At 38.2% G+C, this 23871-nt stretch overlaps 1 protein-coding gene across 3 annotated transcripts in view; it reads left to right on the top strand.

The window, feature by feature from the left end:
• Window positions 1–23871, top strand: part of NT5C2 (5'-nucleotidase, cytosolic II) — a 102883-nt gene that overhangs the window by 15875 nt on the left and 63137 nt on the right. For 2 of the 3 annotated variants that reach the window (XM_027767420.1, XM_006166390.3), the window contains exon 2: window positions 21109–21182. In XM_027767420.1, the coding sequence (XP_027623221.1) occupies window positions 21109–21182 (74 nt within the window). Of the gene's footprint in view, window positions 1–10761; window positions 11030–21108; window positions 21183–23871 lie in introns of those variants that run through there. The other variant, XM_027767421.1, reaches the window with a different exon arrangement.

The following is a 23871-nucleotide window of genomic DNA, read 5'->3' as shown; positions in this document are numbered from 1 at the left end:
GTGGTTGTGTGGTTGTGTTTTTTTTTTTTTTTTTTTTTTTTTTTTTGAGATTTTTGCTATAAGATGAATGTGCTCGCTAGAGACAGAGAAAGAGAAAGTGAGAAATGACCCCCTAGTAGGAATGGTCACACTGCAGAGCCTTCTTCTCTATTCTCTTCTTGGGACCCTGGGCATGCACGCACACATGCCAGGCATAAGTTTCAAGCCACAGGGTCTGAGACTCAGGCCAGGGTTAATCATGTGGGAGTCCAGCACCTTAACCACTACGCCATTTGCAGGTCCTGAGAGTTTAGTGTTTTAACAGATGTGCTAGAACAGCTAAATATTGATATAGGAGAAAAGTGAACCCTAAATTTTACCTTAAACCATACATTAAAAAAATGCAGAGTGGATCATATGCTTGTGTATAATCCGTGTGATTGTGAAACAAGTAAAGTTTTGTTTTGTTTTTAAAGATATTGTTTGTAGGGGCTGGCAGGTGGTGGTGGTTAAAGATGCTGGTTTCCCACATGGCTAATAGTGGTTTGAATCCTGGATCTGGCAGCTTGCTTTCTTATCCCCCCCACCCCCAATTTGTCCCTCTCTGGTCAAATTAAAATAAATAAATAAAGTTAAATAAAATAATTCTTTTTTTAAAAAAGATAATGTTTGTATTTATTTATTTATTTATTTATTTTAGTTTTTTTGCTATAGGGTATTTGTACTTGCTGGAGAGAGATAGACAGAGAGAGAGAAAGAGGGAAAGTGAGAAATTACTCCCAGAGGGAATGACCATACTATAATCTCTTCTCCATTCTCCTCTTAGGATTTTGGGAATGCGTGCTCATGTGTCAGTGTGTTTTTCAAGCTGCCAGGTCCAGGACTCAACCTACTCAGTGGGTCATGTGAGATCCAGCTGCCACAACCTCCGTGCCACTTGCTGACCTTGGTGAAGATTTCTAAGATTTAGAAACACAAATTTTTTTCAATTAAAAAGATAAAAGAAAAAATTCTGTTCTGTCCAAGATAACCATTAAGAAAATAAAAAGGGGGGGACCAGCAGTTAGCATAATGGCTATGTCTCTGGACTCCCAAGTAGTCGACTGCGGTTCGTGTCCTGGACCCGGTGGCTGAAAACTCACGCCAGACACATGTGCGTGCGTGCCCTAGATCCTGAGAGGAGAATGGAGGAGAAGGGATTGCGGCGTGGCCCCGGGGGGTGTATTTCTCGCCTTCTGTCTCTCTGTCTGTCTCTGTCTGTCTGGCAAGTGCACACATCCTATGGCAAAACCTCCCCCCCGCCCCCCAAAAAAAAAAGAAAGTAAAAAGGTGTGCCATAGGTTGGGAGAAAATATTCTGAATATATTTATATAAAATAAAGGACTTACATAAATACATGAAGGACTGTAACACCATTAGAAGATAGACCACACAATTTAATTAAAAATAAGCAAAATATTTGAACAGAAACTTTACAAAAGGAGATATGGCAAATAAACACTTTAAAAGATGTTCTGTTTAGGGAAATACAAATTAAAACTACAATGAGATACCACTGTACATACACTAGAATGACTGGGAGAGGGAAAAAAACACTGTCAGTGGGGGCCATAGGTATCATGGAGTTTGAGGTGCTGGAATCTCACATGGCCAGCTGGATGGTTTGAGTCCTGGACTCAGCGTCTTGACAATCAACCTGGGCGTGTGTGTGTGTGTGTGTGTGTGTGTGTGTGTGTGTGTCCAAAATCCCAAGAGGAAAATGGAGGCGAAGGGGCTGTGGTGTGGCCATCTGCCGTGGGAGTTATTTCTCACTTTCCTGCACTCACTTTCTCTTTGTCTCCCTCTAGTGGGCATACACAACCTATAGCAAAAACTAAAAATGAAAAAGGAAATGGAAAAAAAAGAAACAAAAAACAACCCACTTAATGTATAGCAAATAGAATTCTTCTTTAACAGTTATTTACTTATTCATCTATTTGTGAGTTTTTGGGCCACTGGGTCTAGGACTTGAACTGTGGTCAGCCATGTGGGAGTCTAGCGCCTCAACCACCCTTAAACTGGTTGTTAAAAAAGTTATGATGTATTTTTCTATGCAAAATGCATCATGGCTTTTTCGACAACCAAATAGAATTCTTAAGCGTTATAAAAGAGTTTTGGCATTGTCTTTTCAGGTTAAACATACATTTACCATATGACCTAATAATTCCCCTTTTAGCTATTTATGTAAGAGAAATGAGGGCATCTGTCCACACATATTTGTATCACTGTTCATAGCAACATTATTTATAATAGTCAAAATTAGAACTAGCCCAAATAAAATGTCCATTAACTGAATGGATAAAGTGTGTTATAGTCATACAATGAAATAGGAACAAAATAACTAATTATGATACATCCAACAACATGAATTAGTCTCAGTAGTCTTATGCTAAGTAAAAGAAGCTAGATGCATAACTACATAGTGTTTAATTCCATTTATAGTGACTGAAAACACAGATCAGTGGTAGCTTAGGGCCAAGGTTTGTGGAGGGTATTGCAAAAGGACATGAAGGAATTGTTTGGGTTGAAGGAATATTTTACATCTTGATGGTTGGAATTATTACAATTATATATAATTGTCAGAACTTTCAAACTTCACACGTCAAATGAATGAATATTAAGTAAATTATCTCTCAAAAGAATAGTTGTGGAAATGAGACTTGAGAAACTCTTCCACTTACTGATTAAAAATTTTGTTAATACAAAGTTTATTGGTTATTTATATTCAGGGGATTATTTTTGGAAAAATTTGTGTGCTCCTAGGATGTATAAGCAGGAAATAAATGTACTCTTCTTCAGGCCCTTCCCCTCACTGTGCAGCAGCCTTGAGCGTCTTTCATCTAGCTTCAACCCCATTTCAGCAGTGGCAAAGTTTGTTGCCCCACCTCTTCATCTACTACCCCCTTCCAGTTTAATTCAGTTCCCAGTGGCTACTCAGACCCTTGGACCCACTTCTATTCCCCCCCTCTCAACCACCTTCTATATCCTCTTTAATCCTCTGTCATCATGTTCTTAACTAATGATTGGTCCCTTGATATATATCACCAGTTAAAACTTCTCTGGGTAGCCTGAGACTCAGGCAAAGCTTCCAGAGCTCAGAGGGAACTCTACAAAAAAGACAAGGAGTCCGTGCATTGTCTACTTCCCCTTGTAAAAATAAAATAAAATAAAAATACATATTTTTTTGGAGAGGTTTTTTGTTATAGGGCACATGCGCTCGCCAGACAGACAGAGAGAGACATAGAGACAGAAAGCGAGAAATCACCCCCCAGGGGGGATGGTCACGCCGCCATCCCTTCTCCTCCATTCTCCTCTCGGGATCTTGGGCACGCACGCCCCCGCGCCCGGCGTGAGTTTTAAGCCACCGAGTCCGGGATGCGAACCGCGGTCGACTACGTGGCAGTCCAGCGACATAGCCATTACGCTAACTGCTGGATCCCAAAGGGACCCAGCCACACTGCAATCCCTTCTCCATTCTCTCAGGATCTTGGGCATGCACACACACATGCTCAGTGTGAGTTTAAGCCACCGGGTCCAGGACTTGAACCATGGTTGCCTACATGGGAATCCAGTGACATAGCCATTATGCCAACTGCTGGATCCCCCTCATATATATTTTAAATGTACCCTCCTTTTAGTGTCATTTTTTAACTAGTCCTTTAGAGTTGTTAGAATGCTTTTTTATTATTAATTAGAAGTGTCTTTTATGGAAGAGGATGAAAATGAAATTATGTTATTTTTAATTTTAGATTTAGATTTTTTTTTTTTAAATTATAGGTACAGTACACTTGTTAATTTGGCCTAATGCTAACATAATCATATGCTTTTCTTGAAATTTTGCTACATTTTATAAATGATCATCTATACACTGGTCTTTGAAAAATTGAAGAGGAAAGAATGAAAGACAATTTAGAGGAAAATAGGAAAGACGACAGTGAAAAAAACATGTATTTAATTAAACTGAGGTTTTAAAGGATTAAATTTATTTTCAGAAGTACTTGTACTATCTCTGGTTTCTCCCTTAATATGTGTATTCTTCATTTGTTAGTCCTCTTTTTATTTCTCACCATTTTCCTCCCATTACCACAGTTTTTTCCATTTGCAAATAAAGATAAAGGGAATTTAATCTCTCTTCCTTAGACATCTTCATTTTTTTTAAAAAATGAATTCTTTTTAAGTGTACTTTGAAATTTTTGGTGGAAAGATAGTGTATGAAGACACTTTAGAAAGTTTGTGGAAAAATGGGAGAAGTTATCTGCATCTCAGCTCTGAGCAGTCCCTTTTAAGGGACTAGAAAAGCTGAAGATTTTCTGCTCAGACTTCACCCTCTAGACCAGAATCTACAGTAGAGAGGTGAAGTGCAGGCCTGTTCAGAAGTCATTTGCATCTGAGCTGGAGAAAAACCATACTGCAGAGATACTGCAGATCCTCCTGTATGCCTCTGAATGCTCAGATTAAACTTGAAATTAGGAAAAAACATATAATCCATCAGATGACCAGAAACCACCACAGAGGAACAAGAAATATGAGAAATCAAGAAAATATCTCTCCCCCAACGGAAAAGAACAACTTCTCATCCACAGACAGTGTAATGGAACTCATGGAAATGTCTGATAAAGAATTTAGAACATTCATAGTGACAGAGCTAACAGAGATGCAGGAGAAGAGAGACCATGAACTCCAGAAGATGCAGGAGAAAAGAGAATGAATTTCAGGAGGTGAGGAAGTTCTTGCATGATCTGAAAGAGAAAATACATACACACCATAAAAAAGAATCAAATGGAACTATTAGCAATGAAGGCTGTAATATAAGAAATCAAAACCTCCCTTGAAAGTATTAAAAACAGATTAGATCATGCAGAAGATCGAATCTCAGATGTAAAAGATACAATCTCTGGTTTAGAAAAATTCACAACAAAGACTGAGCAAATAACCCCCCCAAAATGAGAATAATGTATGAGAAGTACTAGATACCGTTAAACATCCAAACGTCTGGATAATCGGTAGCCCAGAAGGTGAAGAAACTAATAAGGGCATTGATAATCTATTCCATGAAATCCTAGAAGAAAACTTTCCAAACTTAGAGAGGCATTCAGATATCCAGACCCTAGAAATCCAAAGGACCCCAAATGGAATAAACCCAAGAAAGTCTTCTCTAAGGCACATCATAGCCAGATTGACCAAAACCACAAAGGCAAGAAACTAAAATTGGCAAGAGAGAAACGTCAGATTATTTACAAAGGTTATCCCATCAGGCTAACGGACTTCTCATTGGAAACAATGCAAGCAAGGAAAGAATGGGAAAACATATTCAAAATGTTAAGTGAAAAACAATTTCAACCAAGAATTCTTTACCTAGCAAGATTATCCTTCATTTGGGAAGAAAAGACAAAAACATTCTCAGGTAACCAAAACTTGAAAGAATTTACTATCACCAGACTAGCTCTCCAAAAAGTTTGAACGGAGTGTTATTCCAAGAAAATTAAAGACACACACAGAAATTAGAGTACAAACAACAACCAAGAAAATGGCCAACTTAATTATAGGGACAAGTTTAAAGTTGAATGTTAACTTCCGGAATGTAAATGGAAAGATCGGACCACAACAGAAGAGAGGTTAATTACATGAGACTGAACTGCTGAAATATAGTTCTATGACTTTTGACTAAAACATTACCAATTTTCTTCTATGCTTTGTTTTCCAGGTTTAAGGATTTTTGTCTTCTCTTGAGCTGTTGATAGGTCCATTTATCTACTATTAGAACAGAATCCTAACCTTTTTCCTGGCTTTAAGTATTAAGCAAATTTCTCGTAACATTTTTAAATTTTGACTTATTAAAGCTAAAACTGCTTTTCTTGAAATATATATGTATATTTTTGGGACCAGCAGTTAGTGTAATGGCTATGTCACTGGACTCCCATGTAGTGGACCGCCGTTCAAGTCCCGGACCCAGTGGCTTAAACTCACGCCGGGCGCTTATGCGTGCATGTCCAAGATCGCGAGAGGAGAAAGGAGGAGAAGGCATTGTAGCGTGGTCATCCCCCCTGAGGGGTTATTTCTCGCTTTCTGTCTGTCTCTGTCTTTCTGGCGAGCGCACACGCCCTATAGCAAAAACCTCCCCCCCCCAAAAAAAAAGAAATATATATGTATATTTTTATGTATACACACACACACATGCATATATTTATATATATATATACACACACACACACACACACTCACACTCACATATTATATATAATGACCACAATAAGCTATATAGCCTCAGCTAGGTTCCACTTTAAAGTATGTTCATTCTACTGAGTTTTATAGTCAGGCATGTTCACAGATACATGTATGTCAGCTGAACTTGCCATTGAAAGTATTTAGATTAAGATACTTTGTGAATCAAGGGGCTGGCAGGTGGCATGGTGGTTAAGGGCGCTAGATTCCCACATGGCCAACTATGGTTCGAGTTCCGGACCTGGCAGCTTGCTTTCTCACTTTCTCTCTCTCTTACTCTCCCTCTTTGGTCAAATAAAAATAAATAAAGGTAAATAAAATAATTCTTTTGTGTATCAATAAAATGTGGCAGGAAAAAAAAAGAGCATGAAAAGCAACTGTAGATACCAGAGACACCGTGTAGGAGGAGGGTGGGAAATGCAGAAGGAGAGAAGTAGGGAATCAGGGAAAAGAAAAAAAAATATGGAAAAATATATAAGTATATAAGAAACAAATGGAAAATTATTTGTTGACGATAGCATGTATGGTAATATCCTTGATTAAGCCAATATACAATTGTATTCTGGATGAGAAATAGCATTTTGTATGTTGTGATGTACAGTGAGTGAATGAAAAAATTTGAAAGAAAGTTTGTGGAAAAATGGAATTAAAGTACAGGTTTATTATGGTGCAAAAAATTTAGAATTCCATGCATAGTTTTTTTCACAATATGCATTTCCATGAAGTTTTTGAAGACACCCTTATACATTATTACCAGTACTCTTAATATTTTATCACTTTTAAGAAACACACTTGGAGGGAGGGTGGTGGCACAGCCTGGTGGCCTGGTGGTTGAGACAGTGGTATCTTACATGGCTAATTGTATGGTTCAGGTCCCAAATCCAGAGATTTGAGAGCGGCCTAGTGCGGGCGGATGTGTGCCAAAATCCTGAAAGGGGGAATAGATGGAGGAGAAGGGATGTGGTGTGACCATTGCTCATGGAGGGTGCTTTCTCCTCTTCCTTTTTCTCTGTCTTTCTCTTTCTGATCAGTACACATGCCTTCATTAAAAAAAAAGAATTATAGCGATTTTTGCTAAAGGGTGCTTGCGCTCTCTGGAGAAACAGAGACAGAGAGAGAAAGTGAGAAATAACCTTCCAAGGGGGATGGCCACACTGCACTCCGTCCTCTCTCCTCCATTCTCCTCCTGGGAATTTGGGCATGCATGCATGCACACGTGCCTGGTGTGAGTTTTGAGCCCCTGGGTCTGGGACTTGTATCGCTGTCAGCCATGTGGGGGTCCAGTGCCTCAACTACTACATCACCTGCTGGTCTTCCTGCCAATCCCCTAGTATTTATTTATTTATTTTTTTAACATTTAATCATTGTTGAAACTAGGGTTTATCTAGCAATAAAATGTTAGAACTCAAGTTTTTTTCTGGAAATGATTTGCTTTAGGTTCTTTTAATCATTAGGGTAGTACCTACCATTTTAGTAGTGCAAATTCAGACCACACACAGCCTGCAAGACTTGCTCACATTCTCAGGGAAAGGTTTCCCTCACTCCCTGAACTCAGTGTTAAGACAGGGGTATGGAATTCTCTGTGGGTTTCTTCTGTTATATTGCAGATGTATGTCTCCTTTATCCTTATTTTATGGATAACCCTTGGTTATCTTGTAGAATCTCTTACTAGGCTTTAACTTCTGGGGATTCCCCCCCAACCCTGTTTTTAAACTGTATGTTATATGGATCAGTTTTACAATTGATAGCAAAACTTCTTAAATCTTAATCATCTTGTACTATATATCCCTCCATACTGACTTTTCTCTTGAACTTTTTTTAAATATTGGGTTATATGAATGACTAAACCGAATAATAAAAGTGCATGTCTTATTTTATAAGTGACAATACATTTGTTGTTAGAGTTCTAGAGCATAGGCTGCTGTTCTGGCATAATCTGATAAATGTATTCCTCTTGAGGATGTCCCTCAGAGAAAATGTTAAATTAGTAAGAAATTATTGGCTGGAATTTGTGAAAACAAAAACTAATGCTACTACATGACTTTTATAATCTACTGTAAAATTTTTTGTTATGTCTGTATATCTCTGATATTTGAACTTTCAGTTTTTAAGAATCTATTTCATAGGGTCAGCAGGTGGTATGGTGGTTAAGGAGCTGGGATCCCACATGGCCGACTGTGATTTGAATCCCAGACCTGGTGGCTTGAGAATCACACTTGGTGCATGTGGATGTGTGCCCAAAATCCTATGAGGAGAATGGAGGAGAAGGGATTGCAGTGTGGCCATCACCCAGAGGGTGATTTCTCACTTTCTCTCTCTTTCTTTCTTAAGGAAGAAACCTTAAAAGAAAAACAACAACCCCCCCCAAAAAAAAACCAACAAATAATCTATTTCATAAAGTTCTTAGCCATATTTTTTACTAAAGGATGCAGTTATAATGGTAGACTAAGGCCTTCCCATTAAGTTTTTAAAATAACAGCTTTATTAAAATATAATTCACATACCATTCAATTCATCCTTTTTAAGTGTATAATTCAGTGGTTTTAGTATTCAGAGCTGTATAGCCAACACCACTGTCTAATTTTAGAACATTTTCATTATCCTGGCAAGAAACTGTACCCATTAGCAGAAACTTCTCCCCACAGTCTCAGATGACTATTACCTACTATTAAGTTTTTAGTTTAATTTTTAGTTTAAATATTGTGTCTGCTGTTTACAAAGCCCTATGCTAGGTTTTGACAAGGCTATGAATCTGTCTCAGAGTTTATAATCCTGCAAAGAGTACAAGAACTGGGACCGGCCTGTGGCGTGGTGGTTAAGGATGTCGGACTGCCACAGCTTGCTTTCTCACTTTCCCTCTCTCTTGCTCTTGCTCTGTCCCCCTCTGATCAAATTAAAAATAAATAAATAAATAAAGTTAAATAAAATAATTCTTAAAAAAAAAATACCAGAACTACATGCATTTTTTTCTGTATTTAACAACATTCAGTAAGTGTCGAAATAAGAGATTTTGAATATTCAATTCTCTCACTTGGGATCACAACTTTATAGATTTTTTTTTTTTTTTTTTGGGGGGGTTTTTGTTAAAGGGCGGGGTGTCCTGAGGTTTTTGCTATAGGGCGCGTGTGCTCACCAGATAGAGAGACAGAAAGAGAGAAATCACACCTCCCAAGGGGGTAATGGCCACGCTGCAGTCCCTTCTCCATTCTCCTCTCGGGATTTTGGGCATGCACGCACACGCGCCCAGTGTGAGTTTAAGCTGCTGGATCTGGGGCTCAAACTGCGGTTGGCTATGGGGGAGTTCAGCGACATAGCCATTACACTAACTGCTGGTCCCAGATTTTTTTGTTATTGAAGAAATTTCTTTAATTTAGTACAAAAGTAATGTGAGACTCAGAGGTATTACTGTCACATAATTCTGTGGCACAGCCAGAATAGTTTCTTAAAGAAATCACTTGAGATTTAGGGTCTTGAGTAGTTGAGAGATAACTGAGGTAGACATTTCAGTTAAAGAGAACACATACACCATCGAAAATAGCAAGTTTGCTTTGACTATTAAAGCAAACAGTGCTTGCTATGAAGCAACATAAGATCAAACTGATGAAAGGTTTTGGACTGTGTGCAAATCTAAGATTTTGTAATTTATTAGGTAGGTAATGAACAATGACTAAAGGTTATTAAGTAGGAGGGTGACATCATTGGAGCTGGGCTTCATGAAGGGCAATGCTTTTCAAACTGTTTTTGATGTAGGATCAGTTTGAAAATAAATTCCAGTCTGTTTCAAATTGATGTATTTGTGAAATATAATAAGGATAAATTATTAGAAGAATGAAGCCTACTTTTTTTCAACAAACATAGATTTTCTGTCAAATTGCTATAAAAATTTCTAAATACTTGTAGTATTTGTAGGTATTGAATTGGTCATGAATTAGTAACAGATGTTCCCAGACCAGCATTGGTGTGCGGGCCACACTTTGAGATTTAGCAGTAGTGTGAGGGCAGAACAAGTGGAAGATGATCGCTGAATTTGTGAAGACCTGGACAGGTTGTTACTAGCGTGAATCAAATGGAGGATCTGGATTTCACAGATGTTTGGAAATTTAAATGAAGACACATGAGGTGGACTTGAAGGAAGTAATCAAAAGAGAATTACTAGATTTTAATCTTAAATGGAAAAATGGGAATGCCAATAACAGATACTAGTTTGGTGTTAGGTTTTCAACAAATACATTTTCTACATCATAGCCTTTTTTTCTATAAGTAAAAAAAGTAATCTTTTGGTCCATAATTTAGAAAACTTTTGTAACTTGGTTGTAGCAAACTTCAAATATGAGTTTAATTAAGCAAACACACAGTGAAAAGAGAAGACCCAAGATTTTTTTCCTTGAATTCTTATTCTCATTTGTTGTTGCAGTAACTCTTGTTGGGCTCTTGGCCAGGAAATTGTGACTCCTAGGCAAGGGGAGGAGTTACGGATAAAGTTCACCATTGCCAAAGAAATTCTATTCCAAATGGATTTGTGTGGAGCAACAGTGATATCCAGTGACAAGTTAAATTAGACACAGAAGTGTTTTCTCCAATGCTGTCTCAGAAGATACATGCTTTTGAGAGGACTGGTTCAGACTAAACAGTCTTTTTGTAGTTAGGTTAAAGTAACACACACACACACACACACACACACACACACACACAAAAATTACCAGGGACTTTAAGAAGAATTTTGGTATGTGACTTCAAGAACTAGTTGACTCACTTTCACACTGCAAAACGGCAACCAGTGACAGATGAGGTAATGCTGCTTTGAATTATGAGTTAAATATCAAAACCTATTAAGAGTTTGCTACTTACAGAATTTCAAATTTAGTAAATTGCATGTTCATGTTACTTAAGTGTAAGAATATTAGATCCCTGTTCTTACAGTACATTATATTATTGGTTTTGGGTTTTTACTGTTTATATTTACTTGAATAGAGTTTATTCACATGTCATGTTTTACTGCAATGGGATCTAACAATAAAAGCTGTTACACTTTGTATTGGAGTCTATACCTGGTTTTATAGTGTTTCTGTCTCCTAGCAATTATTTCTCTTGCTAATGATCAAACTTGCAGTTTGCAACTTAGTATGTAGAAATTTATGGCTAATAATCTGGCTAATAGTTTATAATAGGTTTGGATGCTTAGTTGGTCATGTTTTCTAGGATGGCAACTTGCTGCCTTTTTTAAGAACCCAATATGCATGGAAAGTTATTTCATACATATTTTCAGGCTCTTGAACATAAGAGTGGAGTATGTTCCACTGGTAAATAATTTAAAAAGTGACTGAGTAAACTGGAATTGGCAAAGGTATAGTCAGGGTCTTTGGACCAAGAGAACATTTTTGGATTCCCCAAGCAGTTAAATCTTTTAGTTTTGAAATGTACGGTATGGCAATAAGCTAGTCTTTTTTTCTTGGTAACAGTACCTTTTAGTTGATATAGTACTAATACTTTTTTTTTTTTAGAACCTCAGTGAAGAATAGTCATTAGTTTGAAACCAAAAGATTAGTTTCTCTTGAAGACTGTATTCTAGAGACAGCATTTTCAGGCTTAAGGCCAGCTCTGTATTTAAAGTCAATGCACATTTTCAGCATTTGGGTGTTGTCTGTACATCTTAGCATAACGTAACTATATTTGATTTATTTCAGTTCTTTTGTACTGATAGCTTTGCGTATTTACTTTAGATCTTTGTACAACAAATTAGATTTAATTCCATATTGTCTCTCCCCCTATTTTTTGTAGCCTATATTAGGGAAACAAAAGGAGAGATGAGAATAAATACCAGGTTTCTCTTTTGTTTTATAGACATAATAGAAATGAATTGGGTGATAGGAGTGATTATTTCTTTGTGAGGTTCAGAAATTGCTTCTGTAGATTAGAGTACTTATTTTAAATGAAAGTGAAAAATTAAGGGTATTTGGTGGACAATATTTATAGCAAAATTTACCTTATTTTCTAATTTTATGTGCTTATAAAGTCTTTCGTAGCTCAGGCTACTGCCTGAAAAGATTCTATTATATATTTCACAAAATAGTATCTGGTTTATAGTAGATACTCAATAAATATGTTGATTGAATAGTTAATGTGATTAGTTAAGTTACATAGGAAAAAGAAGTGAGATTTGATGGATATTTAGTTGTGATTATTTTGGCAAAAACAGATTTTCATAATCCTAAAGTATGTAATTCCTGGAATTAATAGTTTACACAGTTAATAAAGATGCATAGTGAACTTTGTATTTGTGTGAGAGAGAACGTGTTTTGAGGGTGTATCTGCATAATTTGATAGATTTTCATGGCAGTACAGGCTTAATCTCTTTTCTGGCTGAGAAAGAAACCGGCAAACTACTTTATAGGAACTGTTCACTGTTTTTTACTACCTTCAGCACTGATTGAGTGACACTAGCAGACTCTTTATTCCTGTGATTTTAGCTGTGCCTAAAACCAGCCAACATTTTTCTTCTGTCAGAATCAAAGCTGTTTCTTTTATTAATTTGGTTTCACATACCTCTCTGTTGAATTGTATCACCAGCAGAACAAGTCTTCCCCAATCTATTCCTGCCTGTATTCCCATAGAATATTTTAGGCATGTCAGCTGTTAGGGCTCTGATCAAGGATTTGATCCAGTTGGCCCCCTAAGCTGAACCGAGAATCTGTTTGGAAAGCTTAAGCTTCAGTAGTAACATTTGGTTTTTAGAGTTGGAACCATTATTTTATGTCTTTTGTCTTTGTTGTGCTTTCAAAAAGATTTATGTCACTATGGGAAAGAAATGGTAAAGTGGATATTCTTATTATAAATGGGAGGGTCATGGTGATATTTTGGGTTGGGGGAGTGTTTTGAAACAAGGAGGTTTGGGAACCAGCAGTTAGCATAATGGCTATGTCGCTGGACTCCCACGTAGTCGACCACGGTTCGTGTCCCGGACCCGGTGGCTTAAAACTCATGCCGGGCGCGTGTGCGTGCGTGCCCAAGATCCCGAGAGGAGAATGGAGGAAAAGGGATTGTGGCGTGACCATCCTCCCTGGGGGGTGATTTCTCGCTTTCTGTCTCTATGTCTCTCTCTGTCTGTCTGGCGAGCGCACGCGCCCTACAGTGAAAATCTCTCCAAAAAAAAAAAAAACAAAAACAAAAAAAACCAAGGAGGTTTGGGTGAGTATTATTTATCCTTCCTTGTGTATTTCAGCTATCCATTACTCCCTTCTCCCCTACATTCACTGTTAACCTAGGGAAAAATAAATATTGATTTTCTAGAAGGCTAGGTCTTCTTAGAGAAAGGAAATATAAATATTTTCTTTTTTTATTTTTCCTTTTTTTTTGGGGGGGGGGAATTTTTGCTAAAGGTCACGTGCACTTACCAGAAAGACAGAGACAGAAAGTGAGAAATCACCCCCCAGGGGTATGGCCACACTGCAGTTTCTTCTCCTCTATTTTTCTCTCGGGATCTTGGGCATACATGCACATACGCCTGGCATGAGTTTAAGCCACGAGTTCCAGGACTTGAACCGTGGTCGACTATGTGGGAGTCCGGTGACATAGCCATTACGCCAGCTGCTGGCTCCAGGAAATATAAATTTTTTCTATAGCATCTCTCCTAAGAGGGGCCAGCACATGATGGCATGATAGTTAAGGTACTGGACTCCCACATGGCCAACCATGGTTTAAGTCCCAGACCTGATGACTTGCTTTCTTACTTACCCTCTTTTTCTTTGTGTGTCTCTAGTCAAATCAAACAATAATAAATCCATAAATTGAATAAATAATTCTTTTAAAAAATCTCAGGAATTGACAGTTTTATAGAGCTGATCTCGGCAGTTATGCCTACGAGATAGGTAATGATTTTCATATTTTACAGAGAAGCAGAGGAGGTATCAGTTCTGAGTTCAAGGGCCTAGTGACTACAAGCCATCAAACTTGCCATCAAACTTTATTTTTTTTTAAAGAGATATTTACTGTTAGGGTGTGTGCACTTGCTGGAGAGACAGAGAGACAGAAAATGAGAAATCACTCCCCAGCGGGGATGGCTGTACCGCAGTTCCTTCTCCATTCTTCTCTCAGGATTTTGGGCACACATGCACACTAAGCCCAGTGTGAGTTTTAAGCCACTGGGTCTGGGACTCAACCACGGTTGACTCTGTGGAGTCCAGTGACATAACCATGCCATCTGCTGGTGTCTCTAACTACTTTTAAGCAAATATTTGAAATTTTGTGTTTTCACTTGAGGTTCTGAGACAAAAGGAGAAAATTTCTATTAAAATTTAACATGGTAATGTTAGCAAAGAGTTTTTTTTGTTGTTGTTGTTGCTATTTTTAGAGAAACTTTTGCTAGTGGGAGCGTGGAATGACAGAGACAGACAGACAGAAAGGGAAAAATCACTCCCAGGGGGCATGGCCACGCCTCCGTCCTTTCTCCTCCATTCTCTTCTTGGAATTTTGGGCATGTGTGTACATGGACCTGGTGTGAGTTTTAAGCCACCAGGTCTAGTACTTGAACTGTATTCGACTATGTGGGGATCCAGCAACATAACCATTATGCTATCTGCCAATCCTGGCAAAGTTGTTTTTGTTTGTTTGTTTGTTTGCTTTTGGAGAGATTTTTGCTATAGAGTGTGTTCTCCAGAAAGGCAGAGAGAGACAGAGAGCTAGAAATCACCCCCCCACCCAGGGGGGATGGCCACACCACAGTCCTTTCTCCTCCATTCTCCTCTCATGATCTTGGGCACATACACACCTGGCATGAGTCTAAGCCACCGGATCCAGGACTCGAACCGCAATCAACTACATGGGAGTCCAACAACATAGCCATTATGTCAATTGCTGGTCGTAGTGGCAAAGTTTTTTTGTTTTTTTTTTTAAAGGCATTGTCTAGATCAGTGGTTCCTTAACTCTTTGACTATTTCACCAGTGGAACATTAGGGGCTAGATGGTTGTGCAGTAGTGAAATGCAAAGCTGTGCTATGCAGACCCACATTGGAAAGTTTTGGGTTTGCATTTGGAGATGTTCCTGAGTATACTGAGCACATGCTTGCCCATGCACTGGGACTTTCTGGGCCTGGGAAGGATTGTGGCATTGGGACCCTGTTGGGGTCTCTGTGTTTCTGTCTCTTATTTTGCCTTTTTTGTTCATGGAAGAAATAAAGTTAAACAAACAAACAAAAAGGATTACACCCCTGTGTGTAATTATTAATCAGTTGCCTATACTATTTTCCTTGTTTATATGTAGTAAAAAAATACATATAAATCAGATTTTTTTGTTGTTGAGAGAGAGATTTTTGTGCCTGCCAGAGAGATGGAGAGGTGGAGAGAGAGAATGTGAGATCATCCCCCAAGGGGAGTGGTCATGCCACAATCCCTTCTCCATTCTCCTCTTGGGATTTTGGACATATATACGCACATAACTCCGGCATGAATTTCAAGCCGTAAGGTTCAAGATTTTTACTGCGGTTGGGCATGTGGAAGTCCAGCACCTTAACCACCATGTCACCTGCTAGCTCCACAAATCAGATATTTTTAAATGATAAAATGAATATCAATAGATTTGATTATTAATTTAGTTTTTAGTTTTTTTTGCTACAGAGCATGTACACTTTCTGGAGCTAGACAGAGAAGGAGGGAAAGTGAGAAATCGCCCATTAGGGCGTGGCCATGCTGCAATCCCTACTCTTTCTATTCTCCTCTTGGGATTTTGGGCACAGATACACATGTGCCCAGTGTGTTTTTTCAAGCTACCAGATCTGGGACTTGCACCACAAAGTTGGCTATATAGGATCCATTGCTTTTACCATTGAGCTACCTGCTGGCCTGAAGATCTGATATTTTCTTATTGCCTCCCATTGTGGTCTTCTGTATCTCCTGGTATGGTTACTCCTCTGGAGACCATTGACCTAGATTATTGACGGGGGAATCTAGCCTAGGCATCTCTATTTCACTTGTTTATTTATCTTTTAGTTTTGCTATAGGTTGTTTGGGCTTGTGGAGAGAGAGAGAGGCAGAGAGAGAGAGACAAAAAGTGAGAAATCACCCCCCTGGGGGAATGGCCATACTTCACTCTTTTCTCCTCCATTCTCCTCTTGGGATTTTGGTCTTGCATGCATGTATACCAGTGTGATTTTTAAGCTGCTGGGTCTGGCCACACAGCTGGCCATGTGAGATCCAGCTTTCTTAGACTTCACATCACCTGCTGGCCCAAGGTGGCTTTATTTTTAATGTTGGCTAGGTAATTGTGATTTCAATGCACACCAGTTTGAGATCCAGTGATCCTATCAATCTCTTTTCTCATAGTTACTTACAAAATTAAGGCAAAGAAAAGGTTGGTAATGAGAGAATAAGCCATCCAGTTTTAATTTTGGCCACGAAGCTGAGGATCAGTTTGAAAAAATGTCTTTTTCTTCAAAGATGATTAAAACTTACTCCAAAGGGCCTACTGTGTCATGGTATCTATATAGCTGAGAGCGCAGTTCAAGTCACAGATTTAGAATACTCCAAGGGTGTGTGTATATGTGAACAAACCCCAAAAGAGGGAGAAACAGAGAGGGGATTATAGCATGATCATTCCCCTTGAAGATACCTTCTTACTTTCTCTCTTTCCTCCCTTCCATCCTTCAGTGAGCATACACCCCCTCTGGCAAAATTAAAAAGCAAAAAAATGAAACAAAAAAACCCCACTTACTCCAGAAGACCATCATGCTCGGACTGACTCAGGATGTGAACCCATGCCACCGTGATTGGGCTAAAGTGTTCATGATTTTGACTCCTGCTAAGGGTTTTTTAGTATCATAATTAAAATCACTCTTATAGCTCTTTGCCCTATCTCTGTTCCCTTAGAAAACCTGCAAAATAAACAAACAAAACCAGAAAAGCAAAACCAAAGAAAGCTTTTCAGCTCCAGCCATAATAAATACTTTGTAGTTCATTGTAAACTTTTTTCTTTCTTGTTTATTCTTGCCTGCATTGCCTTTCCTGTCTTATTTTTCAGGAAAATTTATACTGATTGTTTAAAATTCAGCTCATCCAGGGCAGCAGGTATAGTGGTTAAGGTGCTGGACTCCCCACCTGGCCAACTGTGGTTCAAGTACCGGACCTGGTGAAAATCATGCCAGGAACATGTGCTTGTGTGCCCCAAATCCCAAGAGGAGAATGGAGGAGAAGGGATTGCAATGTGGCCATCTTACTCCAAAGGGCCTACTGTGTCATGGTATCTATATAGCTGAGAGCGCAGTTCAAGTCACAGATTTAGAATACTCCAAGGGTGTGTGTATATGTGAACAAAACCCCAAAAGAGGGAGAAACAGAGAGGGGATTATAGCATGATCATTCCCCTTGAAGATACCTTCTTACTTTCTCTCTTTCCTCCCTTCCATCCTTCAGTGAGCATACACCCCCTCTGGCAAAATTAAAAAGCAAAAAAATGAAACAAAAAAACCCCACTTACTCCAGAAGACCATCATGCTCGGACTGACTCAGGATGTGAACCCATGCCACCGTGATTGGGCTAAAGTGTTCATGATTTTGACTCCTGCTAAGGGTTTTTTAGTATCATAATTAAAATCACTCTTATAGCTCTTTGCCCTATCTCTGTTCCCTTAGAAAACCTGCAAAATAAACAAACAAAACCAGAAAAGCAAAACCAAAGAAAGCTTTTCAGCTCCAGCCATAATAAATACTTTGTAGTTCATTGTAAACTTTTTTCTTTCTTGTTTATTCTTGCCTGCATTGCCTTTCCTGTCTTATTTTTCAGGAAAATTTATACTGATTGTTTAAAATTCAGCTCATCCAGGGCAGCAGGTATAGTGGTTAAGGTGCTGGACTCCCCACCTGGCCAACTGTGGTTCAAGTACCGGACCTGGTGAAAATCATGCCAGGAACATGTGCTTGTGTGCCCCAAATCCCAAGAGGAGAATGGAGGAGAAGGGATTGCAATGTGGCCATCCCCCTAAGGGGTAATTTCTCACTTTCCCTCTCTTTGTCTGTCTCCAGTGAACATACATGCCCTATGGCAAAAACCTTAAAAAAGAAAAAAGAATTCTAGCAGGCTAGAAGACTGGAGAAAAGGAATCATGGTGTGACCAGGCCCTGCAGAGGGTATTCCCCAACCCCATGTGTGTTAATGTGCTCTTTCATTAGTGAGTAGGAAAAAAAGAATTAAGCTCAAACATATTTTCCTGATCTCTCTAAACTGGTGCTCTGTCTCTCCTGCTTTTATTTAAAAAAAAAAATTGTAAGAGTTGCCATCTTTAGTATTGCTTGGCATATAGTAGGCACTCGGTAACTGTATTTATTTCTTGGGTCGCCTTTAAACAAGTTTTGCTCATCAAATTATAAATGAGTAACTGAATGTATTATAAAATCTTGAAAATAAACTTATTTTATGAGGTCAGACTTTGAAAAGGAGAACTTCCCTGAAATCTTAAGTACAAATCAGGCATTGTTAATGCCAGGATACAGTATAACTAAAACCATGTATATATATAGCAAGCTGCCAGGTCCAGGACTTGAACTACAGTTGGCCATGTGGGAGTCCAGCGCCCTTAACCATCACACCACCTGCCATCCCCAACCAAAACCATATATTTTTATGTTTCATGTAATATCTGTTTCTGGTATCTGGTATAAGATAAACTTCAATAATTTTTATGGATTTTTTTTGGCCAGAGGACTTGTGTTTTCTCTGGAGAGAGAGAGAGAGAGAGAGAGAGAGATGAAGGGCCCCCTCCCCCCAATTGAGCATGGTCACGTAACAATCCCTTTTCCATTTCTCTTTTCAGTAGTTTGGGTATACATGCACACACACAAAGTGTGTTTCTCAAGCTGTTTGGTTCAGGACTCAAACTGTACAGTCAACCATATAGGATTCAGTTGCCTTAATCATGACTGTTCCATATGGATTTTTTTAAACATTCATTCGTTCATTTATTTACCTACCTACCTACTTACCTATTTATTTATTGTGTTTTTCAAGCCTCCGGGTCTAGGACTCAAACTGTGGTCAACCATGTGGGAATCCAGTGCTTTTTAACCACCATGCCACCTGCTGCCCCACATATTATGGATCTTGACATTGGTATTTGAGGATCGGCCCCATGGCCTGGTGGTTAAAAGGAGCCAGATCCCACAAAACTGTGATTTTAATTCCAGCCCCAGCAGCTTTAAAAACACATGTGGCACGTGTGTTTGCATGCCCCAAATCCTGACAGGATGGAGAAATGGAAGAGAAGGGATTGTGGCATAACCATGCCTCATTGTGGGCTACTTTCTCCAGTCTCTCCCTGTCCCTCCCTCCCTCCAGTCTCTCCTTCCCCTCCCTCGGGAGTGCATGTACCCTTTAGCAATTAAAAAAAAAAGTGTGTGTGTGTATTTGAGTAAGAAGATCTAGAAGAAAATGGGAAAAGCTTCTTGACATTAGTCTTAGCAATAATTTTTTTGATAGAATATCAAAAGCACAGGCAACAAAGCAGGAAAAAACAAGTGTGGGTCTATAACTAAAATCCTCTACATACGAAAGGAAACAGTCAAGAAAATGAAAAGGCAGCCTATGATAAGGGACTACTAGACACAATATATAATGAACCCAGTAGAAAAACAACAACAAACAAACCTAAAAAAAGGCAGTGGAACTAAATAGACATTTCTATAAGAAGATATAAAGATGGCCAAAAGGTACATGAAAAGGTTCTCTATGAAAAACTGTATGGAGATTACTAAAGAAATTAAAAATAGAACTACCATATGACCCAGCAATCCCTCTTCTGGGTCTATACTCAAAAGAAATGAAAGCATCACCTTGTAAAGATAACTGCGCTCCCATGTTCACTGCAGCATCATTCACAAAGACCGTAATATGAAAACACCCAAAGTATCTGTTACCAGGTGAATGCATAAAGAAATTGTGGTGAATTTATACAATGAAATTTTATTCAGCCTTTATTTTATTTTATTTTTGTTAGAGGTTTCTGCCTTAGGGCACATGCTCACTGGAGAGAGATCTGGACAGAGACAGTGAGAGGGAAAGTGAGAAATCACCTCCCCAACGGGGATGGTCAACCTGCAATCCCTTCTCCCGAGATCTTAGGAATGCATGCACATGCACCCAGTATGAATTTGGTGCCATCAGGTCTGAGACTTAAGACTGTGGTCGGCAATGTGAGAGTCCAGCAATGTAACCACTATGTCATCTGCTAGACCCAGCCTTTAAAAAAGTATATCCTATTGTTTGTGACACCATGGGTAAACTCCGAGCTCAGTGAACTAAGTAAGACACTGAATGAGAAATACTGCATGATCTCACTTACATGTGGAATCTAAAATACATAGAATCAGTAAAACTGGTTGGGAGGGGAATGGGAAGATGTATATCCAGGAGTACAAAGTTACAGTTGTATAGGATAAAAAAGTGATCTAATGTATAATATGAACATTATAGTTAATAATGCTGTGTTATATACTGGCAATTTGTCCAGGGAGTGGATTTTGGCTATTCTTGCCACACCAAAGGGGGAAAAAAAAGGAGAGAAAAAGACAGAAAAAGAAAAAGAGGAAGGGAGAGAGGGGAAGGTAAGTAATTGTGTGGGATAATGAGTATGTTAATTGCTTGACCATAGTAATAACTTCACTGTGAGTGTGGGTGTATCTCAAGGTAAATATATCAAAACATGTTGTACACCTTAAATAAATATGTACACTATAAAAGAAAAATAACTAAAAAAAATCAGTTTGAAAAATGAATGACTAAATAAATAAGTAAAGAACACCTAGAAAAATAGCCAGTAACTTCACTAAATTTCTGGATTTTTTTTCCCCATTGTTTATTGTGATACATTTTTTTTTTCTTTTCTGTAGGGTGTTTGTGAACCGAAGTTTAGCCATGGAAAAAATTAAGTGTTTTGGTTTTGATATGGATTACACCCTTGCTGGTGAGTAGCAATTTCTCATTGCTTAAGGAGCTGCTGCTTGGGTATAATACAGTAGGTCCACAGTAGTTAATTCAATAAACACTTGTTGATTTAATTATATATTTGACTGCTACAAACTCTTATTAACCTTCTTCCATGGAGATTTGTATTAAAATGATTTGATGTCTTTGAGATTTTGTTTATTCATTTGTACAGATAGTTTGAACAAGTGCTAGATTATTTTATTTCAGTGACCCTAGTAATAAATGATGTAGTGAAATTATACATTAATATGTCTATTTGGGCATGTTTGGCTTTTATTCTATTAAGCTATCCATAAGGAGTGAAATTTCATATCTCTCTGCCACAAGATAAATTTTTATGAATTAAAATTTTCAGTGTTATTAACATAAATTTTAATGTGTTTACTTTTTGTTGAAATGATTGCAATGCATAATATGTAAAGGCTTTTTAAAAACTAGAGCTATTTGCTTTGTTCATTATCATATAACCCTTAAACACCAGCACTATCCTGTTACTCCTTTCCTATTTCTAAGATGTATTTGAAATAATCAATTTATTAATCAGTAGTTATAGCATCTTTACTTATTAAATAAAATATTTGCAATCTGGGGTCCAGCAGGTGGCATAGTGATTAAGGAGCTGGATTCCCACATGACTGACCACAGTATGAGTCCCAGACCTAGTGGCTTGAAAATCATGCCAGGCACTCTCCATTACTTTAAATAATCTCTAGATTACAATATCTAATACCATGTGTAAATAGTTCTTATGCCATGTTGTTTAGGAAATGATGTCAAGACAAAAAAGTCTGTATGTGTCCAATACAGATAAAACCATGGTCGACCTAACTATATAGTACATGTCAGTGACAGTGTTACCATGTTCCATTCGTGGTTGACTGAATCCCAGGTTATGGAGGAGCAACTGCATGTAATAGTAACTATTAACATGTATCAAGTGCTTATTTATATGCCACGCCCTATTCTAAGAGTTTTACATAGATTGTCTTGCTACAAAGGGATTTCAAAAATTCTTGGGGGAAAAATGGAATTAAAAGTATGAGTTTATTTTGGTGCAGAAATTTGAAATCAATCCATAGTTTCTTTATAACATGCATTTTCTGTGAGCTTTTTGAAGATCTTGTACATGGACTACTTTATCTATTCTTTCATTTAATATTTATAGTAATCCAATGAGGCAGATACTGTTATTATCTCCACTTCAGATGACACTGAGACAATAAGCACTTGCTAGTGTGGTGTTTAAGGTGGTTGGATCGCAAATGGCTGACTGTGCGGTTCAAGTCCCAGACTTGGTGGCTTGAAGAACACATGCCCAGAATCCTGTAGCTATCCCCCTTAGGGAGTGAATTTTCATTTTCCTTCTCTCTCTCTTTCTATGTGTCTCACAGGTGAGCACAAGTGCCCTGTAGCAAAGACTAAAACAGCAAAAAAACAAAAACAAGAACATGTAGCGATGAGTACCAAGAGTCAACCGAAGCATATACTATATATTAAGTATATAATGTTTGATTTATTATTTTGAATTATGACAGTTTATAGTGACATAATTTCAGAGTGATAAACTCCTCTCTCTTTTTCTCCTTAAACTAAGATATAAGCACACAAAAGGGCAAAAAACTGTTGGTGAAGTCTCCTTGAAAGTTTATGTATACATTATTCCAGCAGTTCTGTGTTGGTGAAAAACACTTCTCAAAGCACATAGGAAAGTAAGTTTATTAACTCTATTTTTAAAGAAGTATTTATTTTTTATTATAATTAGTTTTTAATTTGCTATAGGGCACTTTTGCTCACCAGAGAGAGAGAGAAAAAAGAGAGAGGGAAAGTGAGAAGCAAGCCACCAGGTTCTGGACTCAAACTGAGGTGAGCCATGTGGAAGTCCGGCGCCTTAACCACCACACTACCTTCTGGCCCTACAAGTTTATTGACTTTCTGTTCTCACCTGATTATCAGAATAGTCACAAAATTTGTGAATAACTTGATTGTTTAAAGGAAACAAACTATACCCTTGAACTACTGAGACTTTTTATCAGAAAAATGTACTGTGAAATACATAGATAAGACTAAAAATGGTTTTTGTTGTTTTAACTTTGACTATTTGGGATATATTATTTCATGAATAAATGTAACAGCCTCATGGGATAAGATCTTGAAAAGGGTCTGTATTCTTTCCAAAGCTTTCCTTGAGACATTGTCTTCTCTGAGCAGTTCTGACACTTTGGTAGTCCTTGCCTCAGAACAATTTATTTGTTAGTTGCAGCTTTTGTTTATTTGCCTGTCTCCCCATTGGCATTTGATATTCTCAAGGATAAGGCTTTCCCATTCACAGTTACAGCAAAAAGCCTGGCATACAGTAGGTGGCCAGTAAGTATTTATTGAATGAACAATTTAGGTGCATAAATTTAATATCAATTATGGTACTTATTTCAGAGCCAGCAGGTGGCGTGGTGCTTAAGGCAGCTGGATCCCATGTGGCCCACTGCTGATTGGTCTGGTAGCACCTGTGCCCAAGATCTGGAAAGGAGAATGGAAGAGAAGGAATTGCGGTTTGGCTATCCCACATGGGGACAGGATGTCTTTGTTTATCTCTCTCTAGCAAGCACATGCACCCTGTATTAAAAAAAAAAAAAAAAAAGGCACACCAGTTAACATAATGGCTATATCAC

This window comes from Tupaia chinensis, unplaced genomic scaffold (assembly GCF_000334495.1).
Source record: "Tupaia chinensis unplaced genomic scaffold, TupChi_1.0 Scaffold144255_1, whole genome shotgun sequence".
NCBI classification, from domain to species: domain Eukaryota; kingdom Metazoa; phylum Chordata; class Mammalia; order Scandentia; family Tupaiidae; genus Tupaia; species Tupaia belangeri.
Note: the sequence above shows the minus strand (reverse complement) of the source record. Positions and strands in the feature narration are given on the sequence as shown.